Raw genomic sequence first — 17294 nt, 5'->3', positions numbered from 1 at the left:
GTTCCGCCAAATGGCCCTGGAGGGCGCTCGACCTACTCAGCACGGCAGCATCATACACGTCCGCATAACAATAAGTGACCTCCCAAGATGGCGTCACTCAAAGGATGGGTGGTTTCTGTGTTTGTTTTTTAAAACATAGCAGACCTGCCGCCCGAAGAATATGGAGATCAAATCTGGGGAAGAAGTCGGCAGTGAGAATCCCCTCCGCCTGTTTGAGCTATGTGGGGCGGTAGTCAGCTCCATCATGGGACATGTTGAAAAAGAAGTTTGGGGTAAGATGGAGGAGGGGATCAGCCGTATTTTTCTCCTCGTTGTGACCCACAGCCAAACAGATCTCTGCTATATATTTTGACAAGGAAAAATCTCTTGCCCGGTTGAAGGGATCGGTAAAGCTGTTGAGATGCCTTTAAAACGTTTCTTTAGCATGCACAATAATAGGCAATATACAGAGACGCTCCAACCACAATCGGGAAGGAAAATCCTGTAGCGATCCTGCTGGATAAGATGGGAAAGGATTCTAGAGTAAAGTAGCAGGCATATACAGTGACAGTATAAATGTCAGTTGTTATTACTTGTACATTCTCCCGTAGGGTGGAAATCCATATCCATTTACAGAACTAGATAGACTGGAACTGATTAGACTGGAAAGCTAAAGTCATATTTAGACAGGAATTATCAGGGCTTTTTTTGTCATAGAATGCCCAGAACGGAGTTCCGGCACCTTTTTTGGATGGAACCTTGTGAGTTCCGGCACCTTTTTCTTTTACAAAAAAGCATTGGGAATTATAATATAGTGAGATACTTTCAGGTTCAGAGCTCCTAGCATCATGAGATAAAAAGCATTGGATAAATCTTTCCCTTAAACCCTTTTTCTTGTTAAAAACAATATAAGAAGGAATAGAAACAATAGGAGGCTTATACAAAAGAGATATACTGTTGTCTAAAAAATACAGGGTAATAGAGAATAATGGAAGTAAAGGAAAAATTATAATTTACTAGTATAATAGCTATATTCTAATATTTACATTCACAAGGTAGAGGAAAAGGTCCTGACACTGTTTTTAAAATGAATATGGTTTGATGGTTGCTTACAGTTTGTGTGTGTGTGTAAGTGTAAAAAAAAATGGAGTAGGAGTAAAGAACCCTCTGTCAGTAGTTTCAGTCCTGGACTATAAGCGTTATCTAAATATGCTTGTATCAATTCATTTAAACCACTTCCTTTGTCACTAAAATACATTTTTATATTGGTTTTCCCCCACCAAAGAACTTCCAGGTCCTATACTCCAGGGTATCTTGCCTCTATTGAACATCTATTATCTGGAAAGAATTGAAGAGACTGCTGTGAAAAAAGGTCAGTTACAATTATTTCATATGGGGAGAAAGTAACAAGGAAGGCCAGATGGTGACTAATACGGTAAGTGTTCTATCCTAGGAACTATAGTTTCCACTTTCATCCATGGCAGAACTATGTTATTGATTGATCTATATAGATTTCAAAAAGATCTATTCTCAAGGAGGTTATGTGCAGTTTGTTCTCTATGTTACTGAGTTCAGGTTTATATCAGCCAGACGCCAACTAGACCAGGATAAGATGCTCACTTTTTGTAAGTTACAGTAAGTGCAAAATAATTTCATCAGAACCTTTGAGCACAAATTATACTTTAGGAAACAGAATGGTATAATGAGTAGTTGCTTTCCTATAATTCTATAATATTCAAATATTTGGCTGCAGGGACCTCATTGGCTAGTCACTTAAAACTTATCCTGTCTAAATGTTTACTCTGAGCTCATTTCATATGTTACAAATGTATTTTACCACTATTTATGGTATATATGATTGCTGGAAACAGTTCTAGCTTGCTTTCACCAATCAATGCAGAAGCTATTAGGTTTTTCTAAAGGGATGAGGAATCTGGAATGTTTGGATATTTCAGAATTGAGTTCTGAGTATCTTTGGCTAGACAGTGTGGGTATGCCTTCAGAGTATTATTAACTCCTGGAATTGCCTGGACAAGTTTATGCAATCTTCATGACAAGATTATCAGAAATGGTTGACACTGCTTTTTTCCTAGAGCTGAGGGAAAGCCAGCCAGCTTTGTGCTTAACGCAGGGCTTGAATTCACAGCCTCATGATTTCTAGGCTAGTGCTGCTTTAAATGAGTTATTAAGCTAAAACATATGAAAGGCATCACTTTGCCTATCCTCTTAACTGCGTTTTCTGTGGGATGATAGCTTAACCCATCTGAATGGTAGCCAGTTAGACAAGTATGATCTAACATGTGATACCACAATATTAAACATCAAAAGATACAATAAAATAAGATCAAAATGTGCAAATTTGCAGGTTAAATTTTGAAGCAATATTTCAACATACTTGTGTGATTTCCTGCTTTGAACATCTACAGATTTGTTAAAGATATTCATGTATGTGTGTGTGTGTGCATAAATATTTTTACATTACAATTTTAGGCATGTCTGGTCTATTAAGAAGTAAACCTGTTTGAGATCAATGGGATGCATTCTCAGATATGTATATATAGGTGCAAAATTCATTTGTTTCAAACACATATATCAGTAGCTGCACAACTATTGTTGTAAAACTAATGTAAGTTATTAATTTAATATTTACCTTAAACATGCTATTTATTTCTGTAGGACTCTCAACTGAACCAATATGGTGCAAGCTATGGTTTGACGTCATGAAAACAAGACCTTCTAGATTAGAGGTGGGTTAAAGATATAAACTGTAAAATTGATATAGCAAATGGGATAATGCTCTTACCTTTATGGCTAACTTCATAGAATCTCTTGTACAGGGATTTTCCATAGCTGTTTTTGTTTAAATTTTGCACTTCAGTCCTTCAGTGCTTTTCAAATATTTGCTATGCTTTAATTTCCTCTTCTGTATATTGTCACAAAAATAATAATTTCCAAACATTTGTTTATTGCCCAATGGCTGTCCCAATTAACCAGACAATAGTAGAAAAATGAGTATTTTCTTTTGCAATTGTAAAACAATAAATCAAGTGTGGTGCCTAACCAGCAAATAGGCTAAATGCAAGACAAAGTTACCAAAACTCTTATGCTAAAGGATATGCAAATATAACTGCATCATGGTTTCTATGGCGAAATCAGGCTATCTTCAGAAGTAACATTTTTACTATTGACTTTTAGGTTTCAAGGCTCCCCATAACTGTCATGAATTCAATTTTTTAAAATCTAGAGATAGCCTAATCCCATCTCTAAATTCTCTAACAAGATATACTGCTATCACCCAAACCTTTAGATTGGGGGTCCCCAACCCCTGGTCGGTGGACCAGTACCAGGCTGTGTCAGCAACCAGGCCACAACCAGGCCACACAAACAAGCAAAGCAAGATGCAGGCAGCACACAATATAACCAGACAATAGTAGAAAAACAAGTATTTTCTTTTGCAATTGTAAAACAATAAATCAAGCATGGTGCCTAACTAGCAAATAGGCTAAATGCAAGACAAAGTTGCCAAAACTCTTATGCTAAAGAATATGCAAATATAATTGCATCATGGTTTCTATGGCGAAATCAGGCTATCTTCAGAAGTAACATTTTTACTATTGACTTAGGTTTCAAGGCTCCCCATAACTGTCATGAATTCAATTTTTTAAAATCTAGAGATAGCCTAATCCCATCTCTAAATTCTCTAACAAGATATACTGCTATCACCCAAACCTTTAGATTGGGGGTCCCCAACCCCTGGTCGGTGGACCAGTACCAGGCTGTGTCAGCAACCAGGCCACAACCAGGCCACACAAACAAGCAAAGCAAGATGCAGGCAGCACACAATATAACCAGACAATAGTAGAAAAACAAGTATTTTCTTTTGCAATTGTAAAACAATAAATCAAGCATGGTGCCTAACTAGCAAATAGGCTAAATGCAAGACAAAGTTGCCAAAACTCTTATGCTAAAGAATATGCAAATATAATTGCATCATGGTTTCTATGGCGAAATCAGGCTATCTTCAGAAGTAACATTTTTACTATTGACTTAGGTTTCAAGGCTCCCCATAACTGTCATGAATTCAATTTTTTAAAATCTAGAGATAGCCTAATCCCATCTCTAAATTCTCTAACAAGATATACTGCTATCACCCAAACCTTTAGATTGGGGGTCCCCAACCCCTGGTCGGTGGACCAGTACCAGGCTGTGTCAGCAACCAGGCCACAACCAGGCCACACAAACAAGCAAAGCAAGATGCAGGCAGCACACAATATAACCAGACAATAGTAGAAAAACAAGTATTTTCTTTTGCAATTGTAAAACAATAAATCAAGCATGGTGCCTAACTAGCAAATAGGCTAAATGCAAGACAAAGTTACCAAAACTCTTATGCTAAAGAATATGCAAATATAATTGCATCATGGTTTCTATGGCGAAATCAGGCTATCTTCAGAAGTAACATTTTTACTATTGACTTAGGTTTCAAGGCTCCCCATAACTGTCATGAATTCAATTTTTTAAAATCTAGAGATAGCCTAATCCCATCTCTAAATTCTCTAACAAGATATACTGCTATCACCCAAACCTTTAGATTGGGGGTCCCCAACCCCTGGTCGGTGGACCAGTACCAGGCCGCGTCAGCAACCAGGCCACACAAACAAGCAAAGCAAGATGCAGGCAGCACACAAAACCACGCCCCCCTCTGGTCTGTGGAAAAACCTCTCTCCACAGAACCAGTCTCTGGTGCCCAAAAGGTTGGGGACCTCTGCTTTAGATTCACTCCTGAGACCACTCTAGCAGCAAATAAATGCTTCTGAGACCACTTCAGCAACATATAAATTAACCAAATTTCTTCCTCAAATATATGAACTCTGCAGTGGAATGCAGCTGATCTTTGAAAGTCAAATGCTAAGAAAGAAATAGAAAACAAGATCCTGTCCCAAACTATTATCACCATAATTGCAACAAGGAATCAATTATCTCTATGGCGGGCAAAACCTTTTTGAACATGAAATTTTAACACTAGTTACAGGTAAAAAAGGAACAAGAGCAAGTCAGTAGGTCTGAACTAAATTCTAAACAAAAAGAGTATATACTATATACTATCTTTGAAGGCAGTTTTTCCTCCATCTTTTCCAATCCACATTTGGATTTAATAGCCTTTTTCTTACACACCTTTGTAGACTCTTCCTCTGTCAAATATTCTGACAGAGGAGTCACAGTTCCAAATATGATAGATGGATCTCTGCATCCATCTGACGGTGACTTTGAAACTTACTTCCACCAAGTCCTTACACACAGTGTCTGTTTAACTGTTAACTGCTCTGGTCCCAAAATTCCACAGGGTTTCCTTCAGTTAGGTATTCTCCGGGGCAATGACATCATATCTACTTTATTTATTTGTTACATACATACATACATACATACATACATACATACATACAGTCAGTCTATCAGGCCTTCCATCTATTGTTGTTCAGAGTAATGATGCTATATCGACTTTATTCATTCATTCATTTATACAATCGGTAAGGCTGCCTGTCTCCTAAAGGTGATTCTGAATGGCATGCAAGGATTAAAAACCAGTCACCATCATTTAACAACAATCACAATTGTCAAGACTAAAATCACAACCCAGCAGGGCAGAGCCCGCCTAACCATATGGCTCAAAATTAGAATTAGTCTCCAATGCTGTAATAAGGGGGAAAGACCCTCCTCTTTTTCCTTCTCTGAGGTTCTTCAGGCCTGAGGTATCCCCATGCCTCAGGGGGAAAATGAAAATTGAAAAAATAGGTCTCCTTGCTCCCACCCCCCCTTTTCTATAAGCCTGTTTCTTTCTTCCACGCCAACTCTCTGAGGATTTTAAGGCAAATCGTTGGCCCACCCTAGATCTGGCTAAATACCAAAGGGGGAAGCAAATAAAAACTTTGGGAAAAGGCAACTGATCAATTCCAGGATTTAAGTAGAACCAGGAGACCATAAATTCTGGGCCTGCTTCAGGCATGAAAGCCAGCTAGTGTCTCTCAGCCCAACCCACCTCACAGGGTTGGTGTTGTTGAGAAAATAGGCAAGAGCAGTAAGCATGGCAGATAAATAAATAGAGAAAGGAAGAGCTAATAAAAATCTAATAATAAATTTTAATCTTGCCTGACTGGAATCACCCCCTCATCCAAGACTCAGCCAGCTCCCTCACAAAAATTACCAATTTCTTCCCACCCCAAACTTGACAGAGCCTCCTTCTTTTCCTCTATTGGTTGTCATGGGTCAGGTGACCTGGCTTATAGCCCACTGTTCTCCACTACAAATGCCTTATGAAAAACAAACAGGCCGAAACCATCCTAATTTTCTTGTGCACTCTGTGAAGGTAGTACATTGCTGGGCAAGATAATCTGAAATAATATAAATAAAAAGTGTACTTTCTGAACAGGTATCGGTCAGTTTTCCCCCCCAAGTAAGGTTTTATTAACATTTAGAAAATTAGCGGGTGTTGTGCCCGCAGTAAAACAATTAACAATAAAGGTTTTATCTCATCTTATCCTATCCTATCTTATCTTACCTATCTACAGCCTTGAGAATTTCAAATAGTCTGCAGCAGTTACAATCAATTTTTAAAAATAAAGATGAGCAGAACAATATTCAGTTAAATCATCAGAAATCCTGGGCTTTTCATAGCATTTTTTAAATCACCAAAGAATAAACTAGACCCACCTCTTCTGGAAGGGCATTTCAAAAGAATGGGATCACCAACCTGGCTAGCCAACTTATCAGAATGTAGTAGTGGACTCATGAGCATAGCATCTACTGCTGATTTAGCCAATTTATGTAATCCTAAGTAAACCTTTAAATTTTTAAATTTTAAAAAGTAATCAGTTGTTCAGGTATGAACCCAGAAATATACCTCTGATCCAAGTCTGAAGTATTTTTTCCAGAGTATACCTAAATATAATCAACTTGCATTTATTTCCATATGATTACAGAATATCAAATGTTGGAGGAAGAAGTTCCTTGAAACTTTCTTCTCAAATGTGCTGCGCGGGATCTTGGATGTATCGTCACATCAACACTTGAGTGATCCTTGTTTTTTGCCCCTGCTATATACTTCAAGGCATATATCTGAGCTTACTATTTACAATATGCTTGAGGGTGTCTCAGAGCTGATGGCTCAACACAATCGGTGTGTCCTTGAAAACCTGGCTATTTCACTTAGAACTCTGACTTTCCGTCACCTCCTTTCCACCAATCTGTCTACTAGACATCAATTGAGTTTATTACTTCATCGTCTAATTCATCATGGGGCAATAAACTACCTATCTATGTATTCATGGCCTGATCCTGACCCAGCACTTCTAGCTCTCATTCTGAAAATGAGTGCTGGGATTTGGAATCCTAGTAAGACATTAATGAATGCAGAATTTTGCCATCTGTGTAGAGACAAATTGACTGTACAGAGCCAAAAGCTGGATCAGGAATGTAGGCCTCCTTTGGGTTCAGACCAACTGTTTCCTACAGCAGCATCTGGCCAATTTGGTGATAAAGAGTTGAGGAATGTGAAAATCTTGCCCAGTGTGCCTCAAGAATTTTCTCTGGGCTTTGAAGATGCTGGAGAGAGATTCAGAACCAGCAATAAAAGCTTTAGTGAACCATCAGACTGCCAATTGGGTAACAGTTCCTTCAAAAGTCATAGGCCACCCAGTGCTAGCTCAGAAGATTTTAGTGATGAAGTCGCATCTGTTAGCTTTTCCCCAACAAATCCATCTCAAGGCGGCCTTGCTTTGGGAAAATCTCCGAAGAGGCGCAAAGCTGTAATAACAAAGAAGCACAGCATCCATCAGAAAACCAGCAATGTCACCACCGAGATGGAAGACCTGTATGACTTTGTCTTCACAATTGCAAAGGAAGAGGAGGAGATGGCATTCTATCACAAAATAAGGAATGTTGACAACGAAGAACATTTTGATAATGAATCCTCTTTCCCAGCAGAGGCCTCTAGTGTGACTGATAAGGTTTCCTTAGGGGGAACCCGAACTATTGGGATCACTTCATTGAAGACAATTAGCCATTTTCGAAGCGTATCCACATTGGAAATATTCTCTGTCCCACTGACCAAGAATACATGCCAGATGCTTGGTAACCTGTTGGGCTCTTGGGTAGCTTTAGAAAAACTTATTCTTACTTTGAATGGTAAGTGATAAACTAAATGTTTGCCTGCAAATATTAGTCCTTTGTGTAGAATCTTTGCAGTCAGAAGTGGATAAGCAGCAGCTTCTGGGACTCATTAGAAGTCTGTTGCTATCCATTCTATTCAGCCAGAATGATGTAATTTTTAACATTTGACATCTGGATGCCCACAGCTTCTTTACATGTGTTTTCCAGTATTCAAATATATTAGTGAGAAACATTTGCTTTTAGAAAAGGATGCACTGCCTGAGGAAGTAGGAATACTCCTACTGAACAGGGCAAGAGTTTCTTAATCCAGTATTTTGTTTTTCATAAAGGCAGACTCAATGCCCGTGAGATACAGGTTGGTGAAGATACAGGTAGTCCTCAACCTACAACCACAATTGAGTCCAAAAATGCTGTTGCTAGGCGAGACAGTTATTAAGTGAGCTTTGCCCCATTTTATGACCTTTCTTGCTCCAGCTGTTACGTGAATCGCTGCGTTTGTTAAGTTAATAAAACGGTTGATAAGTGTATCTGGTTTCCCCATTGATTTTGCTCGTCAGAAGGTCACAAAAGGTGCTCACATGACCCTGGGACACTGCAATCATCATAAATATGAACCATTTGCCAAGCATCAGAATTTTGATCATATGACCATGGGATGCTGCAGTGGTCATAAGTATCAAAAATAGTCAAGTCACTTTTTTCAGTGCCATTGTAACTTCAGTCATTAAACGAATGGTCGCAACTCAAAGACTACCTGTATATCCTGTCCTGTCATTGTTCTCCAGCAATTGATATTTGGAATCATAATACCACCAACCAAGAGGTAATATTCTGTTAGCTCAGAAAGTTCCAGTAGGCCTCTTTCAAGTTACCAGCTTAGGGACATTGCTAATTTGTACTTGAGATTTGAACTGGTAAAAAAACAGCAGTTAGATAATTTCAGGTAATTTGGGCAGACTCTTCAGCTTTTGATCTGACCGTATACGTACAAATGTTTGTTAATTTTAAATAATAAAGCCCAAATTCAGTGTCCAAATACTCTTATCAGATTCAGATTGCCTTGTATATTGAAGGCAAACCTAAAGTGCCTACTGTGCATGAACAAAATTATCTTAATGCAAACTTCAGGAAAAAAAGTTTTCCGTCTGCAATCTTGTATATCCATACCATTTTAGAATATTTTATCCAAGACTCCTTTGTTAATTCATATCTAAATATCAGGTGAATTAATTTTGAATTGTAGAAATCCCATAAAAGCCACATGTATTATGACTTGGGAAATTCGGTTTGATGTAGTAGTTAAAGAACAGATTAGAAACTAGGAGATTGGAAGTTCTAGTCCTATCTAAGGTGTAAAGTTAGCTGGTGGCTTTGCGTGAGTCATTTCTCAAGCAGGCAGTGGCAAACCACTTCTGAAAATGTCAAGAAACTGCAGGGTCTTATCCAAACTGTCACTAGGACTCAAAATTGACTTAGAGGCATAAAAAAAAAATGACTTGGAGAAATTAAAGCAAATTTGAGAGATTTTAACACTAGGTAGTGTTGTATTGATTGATAAAACCTGTAACCTTACATATACAGATGCAACTAGAATCTGATTACTGGAAAACCACCAGTTCTGTTTCTGAGCTCTTAAGATATATATTCTGGAAGACTAGAGCAAGTCTATCAGCCTATTCTGCAAATATCTAAAACATATTGTACACTTATTTGAAACCAACTGGTAATTTTGCTAGGCATGCATATTTTCAATTTCTCTTTTTTCCTCTTAAAATTTTTCTTCAGGCTTAGGCCTTGGTATCTTCAGCATCCTTTCTGGACTCCGAATTCTTTCTCAGTGCAATGATTACTGCCTCCGTGTAGTACGCATCAGTGATATGTTTGCCCATGTTCCATGTATGAATCTTGTCCATTCTCTTTTGAGTGCTGTGCCATTGCTTCGGATGCTTTTGGTCAGCTTTGATCTCAAAACTGCAGCCGAGTGGAATAGACTGGAAGAAGACATGGGCTCATCATCCTTAGTAGAAAAAATTCCAGGTACAACATAGACCTTCAGCGTCACCTAATCTACAGCAGGTTTTGTTTTACATGTGAGAATAATTAAGTCATATTTCTGAGCTGCTATATTTTAAAGAATGCCTCGATTCTTGTTTGCCATCTTGCTAAAAGTCTTTTCTTGATAAAATGGGTGGGGCAAAAGATCATCAGTAGAGCATATGCTTGGGTGTGGATTTCAAATTCGGCCTCAAAACTGTATGCGTGTGTGTGTGTGTATGAACCACCAAGGTTGCTCCAAATTTGGCCTCAAAACTGAATATATACATATTTGTGTGTGTGTGTGTGTGAGAGAGAGAGAGAGAGAGAGAGAAATGGTTGCAGAATGAAACAGAAATTAAAATGATTTGATCATAAGTTAGCAACTATTTAATTCATTTTGACATGTAAGATTATTATGTAACAAAAACATTTTTATTGTTCTGGTGAGAGATTGAAGTTTTTCACTTTTCCAGAAATGCTCTGAAGTTTCTTGTTATAGATAATGATTGTATTTTAAGGGGGGGGGGATTTATGAATTCAGTTCAAAGTTGGAGTGAGCTCCTCTTGCCCCTTACACTATTCAGGCCATATGATATTTGATACTTACCATAAGACTGGAAGTGAGCTGCTATGACTGCTTCCTTTTCTGACCCAGATTCCTCAACTGATTTCTTTTTGATCAATTAGACTATGATTTGCTATGAATTGACATGTTGTAGACTGAGAAATCCCTCCAAGTCGGTATCACAAACTAGGCTGATCTCAGTTTGCAATTTTTGTTCAAACCATATTTGCCAACTTCAGCCTGTGAGTAGTTCTCTTTTGCTATATTCACCTTTTTACCTAGAGACTTACCTGGAGCAGCTTGAGATCAGATTTCCCAGAGAACCTCTTCAAACAAGTCTTCTGGCACCTGTACTGAAAGCTTCAGGGTCTCTCAAGAGTTTTTCTCTAGACAGTGTTGCAATTTCTTATCCTCAAGAGGTTTGGCTACTCCTGCAAGCCCTCAAAGGTATGATGGAAGTTATTTGCTTGCAGTAAGCTAAGAAGCAACACTTAACAGGAATATTAACATCTTAAACACTTTGTCAGCATTGTAAACCATGGCCAGAATTAAGCTGTAAAGGATACTTGACCAAATGTTTGAAATCATCTGCTTGTTTCACATTACCAAAGAGGAAAGTTTTAATGGGTGAAAAGTTTCAAGACATGTCATAAATTCTTATTTATCTTGGTAGAATATAACCCAAACCTGAAGAAACTAAATTTTCATGATGTCAACCTTTCTGAACATTCAAAAGAAGTCCTCCTTATTCTACAGAGCCCAATTCTTCAAGGTATAATTATGTTGTTTTTCCTATTCTAATCATATAGCCACTGTTGCATGTAATCACAAATAATGGTTTTGTGGAGATTTATCAGTTTTGTATGGGACAGCCTAAGTAATAAATGTGGCTAAGATATTGAATTTGTTCATTTTAGAGAAGATTCCCCCCCCCTTTCCAACTATATGGGTGGAATAAAAAATGAGCAGGAATTAATGAAGGCCTAATGTCGTGGTCACCACAATGTAAAAAAGATGTTGAGACTCTAGAAAGAGTACAGAGAAGAGCAACAAAGATGATTAGGGGACTGGAGGCTAAAACATATAAGGAACGGTTGCTGGAATTGGGTATGTCTAGTTTAACGAAGAGAAGGGTGAGGGGTGACATGACAGCAGTGTTCCAATATCTCAGGGGCTGCCACATAGAAGAGGGAGTCAAGCTTTTCTCCAAAGCGCCCAAGGGCAGGACAAGAAGCAACGGATGGAAACTAGTCAAGGAGAGAAGTAACCTAGAGCTAAGGAGAAACTTCCTGACAGAACAATTAACCAGTGGAACAACCTGCCTCCAGAAGGTGTGAATGCTCCAACACTGGAAGTTTTTAAGAAGAGACTGGCCAGCCATTTGCCTGAAATGGTATAGGGTTTCCTGCCTGAGCAGGGGGTTGGACTAGATGACCTCCAAGGTCCCTTCTAACATTAATGATGATGATGATGATGATGATGATGATGATAATAATAATAATAATAATAATAATAATAATAATAATAATAATAATAATAATAATAATATCACTCCCCCCTGCTCTGTCTGCATGAATGCAAACTGCTACTTCACCACAGCTGACATCATTATGGAAGGAAAAAAACAATGGCTGTGTGGCAAACCCAGCTGTCCTATGCCGTATGCTACTGACATACAAAGTTAAGTCAGAGGTTTACAGGTTGTTTTTGTTAGACAAGTACAGTCATCTAATATATCTTTCCAACTTTTGTCCATTGTCCATTCAATTACCGATTGACTTCACCTAATGAATCAAAGGAAGAAGGAACACCTACATTAATTTTAGGTTTTGGTTTTCCCATAGAGATCAGTTTTTCTTTTTGCCGACTGTTTGAAAATTGTACAGCTGAGCTTCTGACTGAAATGATTACTGCCATGAAGAAGAATTCTTCGCTAACAACCCTCAAAGTCCCTGGAAATAGACTTGGTATGTAGTGGGAAATGTAGCAAGTTTCTAGGAGTGTTTTCTTCGCTTTGCGGAGAATGAGCTAAGGCTCTAGCTCAGGGGTGTTAAACTGCCAGCCCGCGGGCTGGTTTCATCATACCAAAGCCGTGCCCACCCCATTGCCGGCAGTGCAGTCGCGATGTCACGACATGTCATGTGACATGGCAAGTTTGACACCTGTGCTCTAGCTGCTCTTGGCTCAGATTTAGCTTTGACTGTTGACATAATAAGTTCCTGCCTGTGGTCATCATCTAGTGATGATTATACGTCAGCCTCGTTTGCCTTTTCAAGAATCTAGCCTATTGACCTAAGGTGCTTTCTTTCAAAAAGGCAACTGGACTTCCTTGTTTTGCTAGAAGACATTTCGCTTCTCATCCAAGAAGCTTCTTCAGTTCTGACTGAAGAACTGACTGGAAAGATTTATATTACGTGCAGTCATTTGGTCATTAGTACTCTTTCTGAGAGTCATTGAGGCCATTTGGATGTTTATCTGTGCCCTCAGGGACACATCCTATAATCTGCATTTTTTTCTGGAAATCTGTTCATACTCCTGCATCATTTGAACGGTGTTCCATCCCAAACTGCATAGGTAAATAAATATCTATGGAGATTCTCAGTCATCCAAGGTCAAAGTGGATGACTGAGAATCACCATAGACAAATCTAGGCTATTCTGTGTTTCCTACGACTGGCTAAATTTTTCAGTGTATGTAGATTCCAAAATGTTTTATTTATTTTATTGCTAATTTTACAATAACATTAGAGCAACTAAATTTAGAACAGGTTGCATATATATAAAATTACAACTTTTGTGCTTGTAGCAAAATGAGGTAAGGACTGACTGTCAATAATTGACATCTTTGATGTGGTGGGTGTCTGCTTTGCTGGAGATTTGGGATTCTTGTTTTAGTTTTGTTTTAAATACGGTGAAAGCATTTCTGGATATTAAATGCTGATTTGTGAGCTGCAACTATGTGCAATTCCAAAGCTACAATAGGCAGTTCTTTCATGAAGATTTTGCAGCCTAAAAGGTGTGATACACACAAAAAAGAGAAAATGGAATAGGGAATAAGTATAGTAAATATGGACTGTTATGTGTCACTTAAGATTGTACAAAGACCAACTAATCCAGTGTTTCTCAACCTTGTTAAATTAAGATGTGTGGACTTCCAAGTCCCAGAATCCCCCAGCTAGCATGGTTAACTGAGGAATGTATTGCTTCTGGAACCCCAGGTGCTATGATGAATCAGGCCCATTTTTAAACCTCCTGGCCAATATCAGCTTAAAGGGACTTCTGTAGCAGTTCATTAATTTAAAATATGGCTAAACCACCTGTCATGCCATGGGTCTTTAGGAAGTGCATCTCATTAAGATTATATGCAATTTAAAGTGCAATAAACATACCAATAAAATTGATATATTAAAGTTTTATACATATAGGCCAAAAGTAGTTGAGAAGTTCCAGCATAAAATGTCAAATATTAAATATAAATGTTTTCAGCATATATGTAAAGTGAAATAAATCAACTTTATTTCAATTTGGGCAGATGCTAAAACATATTTACCTTAGCATTTGACATCTATTTCCTTAGGAGAAAACCTTGGCTACAAAATGCAAATTACAAATAATCTTCCTGTTTGTTGCTAAATGAATGGCCAGATGATTACTATTATAGTGAGAAATAAAACTGGACCTGGTCTTTTTCTTTTTTAATACAATTGTTGAAGCTACTTAATTCCTATAGCATCGTGAAGGACAAATGGTCCCTAGAAGTTCAACCAATTACTAAAGGTTCTATTTTAATGATTTCTTAGTGAGATTTGTTCTTGGAAATTTATGTTAATTTACTCTGCACCTTTGGAGGAAAAAAGCACACTTATAAATGGAAGGTAGATGGAAGGAGAATTCTTTCCAGTAATTTTTCTGCCACTTTTCATGTTCTTCCCCATTGGAGAATGTTTACTAAATCTTCAGTAATGAATCTGTGTTTTATAGCATGGAATGTACAAAAAACTGTGTCAGAAAACATTCTAACCTAGGAACATCCCAGAAGACCCTTGTCTGAAGGATTATTTTTTCAGTGAAAAGGCATTTGTCATATTCCTATTATTTAGACTTTCTCTGACATCTCCCACACGCTTTGCTTTTAAATGGCATTTTCCCCTATTGTTAGGAAATCATAGATTGATTGCACTGGCTGACATTTTTGCTGGAGATTCATCCTCTTCTATCAGTCATCTGGACATAAGGTATGTATGTAAACAGAAGTAACCTCATGCAGTCCTATGTCAAAAAAGGTAGCAATGAAATTAGTCTGAGAAACAATGCTTTTTTCATTCATTCCCCCCCCCACCGTTCAATAGCTGGTACCTTCAATACCTTTTTGCATTCAATAGTTAGTGTCAGTTTGCAAGAAGAAATCACTGTAATTTCAATCTGTGGAGATTATTACAGTCATATCTTGGCGCTCAACTGCTTCAAAGCTTTTCAAATTTGGTATTCAACACATTTTTGAAGCAGAAATCTTGTCCTGGCGCTCGTCTTTCTCCCAGTAGGGAGAAAGGGAAGAACTTTCTGATGTTGACTATTTCTTCCAGCTGAAATAGCAGGTCGCGTGGTAAATCAGTTTTCTTAGTACCTGTCAAGTTTTAGTATTTGGCACGCCTTTCAGAATGGCTTACCGACGAGGACTGAGGTACCCTGTATTCCCTGATTTATTTTCCTCCCAGCTGTTGGTTTACCATTCTCAGAATTATAAATCTAATTAATCAAGGAGATGGATTAGTGAAAGCTACCTTACCTGTTGAGGTTTACTACAGAACTGAACATCTTTGTCAGAAGAGATGATAATTGGGAATATATAGTCTGATAAAGAATCCTTTTATAGGATGGTTACAGTTCACACACTACACACATGGAGAATAACTGAGCAAAGTGTAAGGTCATCTGAACTTCTCCCTAAAAAAAAAATACAGGAATGATTTGTTGCTGCATAATCTCATCCATTATCACTTCACCAGTTTAAAAAAAATCCTGTTTTTTTCCTGCAAGTTTTCTTTCTTAGGCTGTCAATCACATCAAGTGGCTTGTAACTATCATAGCATTCTTCAACCTGGGTGTCTTCTATATATATGGACTTCAATTCCCAGAGTGTATTTCACAAAGTATAGAAAGCAGAAAGTATAATATGTCACATAACCAGGTTAAATATTGCAACTTCAGGTTATTTTTTGACCACTAGCAACTGCCCCCTGCAGTTTTCTCCTGGTCTCCAGGTGTCTTAATTACAACCACCAAACTGGATCTATCTGCTTACAGATTTTATATATATATTAGTCACCTACAACAGATGATTATGATCAATATTTTACAAACATTTGTTTTCATTTCTTTTGGAATTTAGTATTGAAATTATAAAATTGATAATGAAAAAAGCATTAAAAAGCATTATAGAAAAATTTCATTGCCATTATTTCCTTCTCTGTATGTATTCTGACTTTAATTAAAATTTAATACTAACTTAAAAATTGATTTTATTTTATAAAGTTAGCAGTGATCCTGGGTCTTGTGTGATCTAAAACACAATAGATATTTAAACCATTTTTGGAAGGAAGGAAATTATTTTGGGGGGGCGGCGGGGGGGAGATGCTCTTTGTGCGCAGGAGGTTTAGGAGCAGGTCAACCCCAAGTGCAATTCTCAACTGCCTGCCTGTTGCCCTGAGCAAAAGGCCCAGTCTTGCTGCCTTGGCTTAGGGTTGCTTAACATCATCGCTGTGTGGACTGAGCAGGCACTTTTCTCAATGCTGCTCAGTGTCTGCTGCATTGACACCAAGTAACTCTCGCTGCTGCTAAGCCAAGGCAGCGAGCTTATGCAGGCTGCCTCTTGAGTTATGAGCCCAGAATTTTATGTTAACTAAAATTTATTATTTATATACATGCTTTTTTATGATGTGCACAGATGATTAACCTACAGGGAACATAGGTTTTGACATACTATAGGTATGAACATATAGTTAGTACATGAAAGTTTGAATTGGTCAGAAAATTCAAATCCTGCTTTTGTTATATAACCATGGAAGGTAATCATTCATATTTTTATTCAGAAACAAAATCTGTTACATCGCTAACTACTGTATAACCACTATGATGAATATTTCATGTTCTAGGTCATTAAATTGCAGTTAGGTACAGTAATACCTGTATTGTTAATTTCAATTCTAGCTCCAACTGTATTAAGCCTGATGGGCTTCTGGAATTTACCAAAAAGCTGGAAAGTTACACAGCTGAATGCAGAGAATGTATCAAACTTACCAAACTGTGTCTCTATCAGAATTGGCTGGACCAAGATGCTGCCACTGCTCAAGAAGCCCTATCAAGACTAAAAGCTATATGCAATGTAGTTAGTGATGCATGGGACTCATCACAGGCCTTTGCTGACTACATCAGTGTAATGTAAGAAGTACTTTAATGGGGAGTGTCTTCTAATAAATCTGCTTAACATTTTGATTGGGATTTAGACACTATTTAAGCACCCGTTCTAAACAGTACTTCCGGTATTGTTT

The 17294-nt window shown here is 37.9% G+C and overlaps 1 protein-coding gene across 1 annotated transcript; it reads left to right on the top strand.

Moving 5' to 3' along the window:
- Positions 1-8: 8 nt before the first annotated feature.
- Positions 9-17238, top strand: LRRC41 (leucine rich repeat containing 41). Its single transcript, XM_083357823.1, has 10 exons — positions 9-272; positions 1265-1351; positions 2656-2726; positions 6957-8160; positions 9931-10182; positions 11030-11194; positions 11421-11519; positions 12592-12714; positions 14906-14981; positions 16954-17238. Exons 1-10 carry the CDS (start codon positions 161-163, stop codon positions 17186-17188), a joined length of 2424 nt encoding a protein of 807 aa, XP_083213949.1. The 5' UTR covers positions 9-160; the 3' UTR covers positions 17189-17238.
- Positions 17239-17294: the final 56 nt, after the last annotated feature.

The sequence above is a fragment of the Vipera ursinii genome (assembly GCF_947247035.1).
Source record: "Vipera ursinii genome assembly, chromosome: 3".
Lineage (NCBI taxonomy): Eukaryota > Metazoa > Chordata > Lepidosauria > Squamata > Viperidae > Vipera > Vipera ursinii.
The sequence above is the reverse complement of the archived record's forward strand: the minus strand, read 5'-3'. Positions and strand labels throughout refer to the sequence as shown.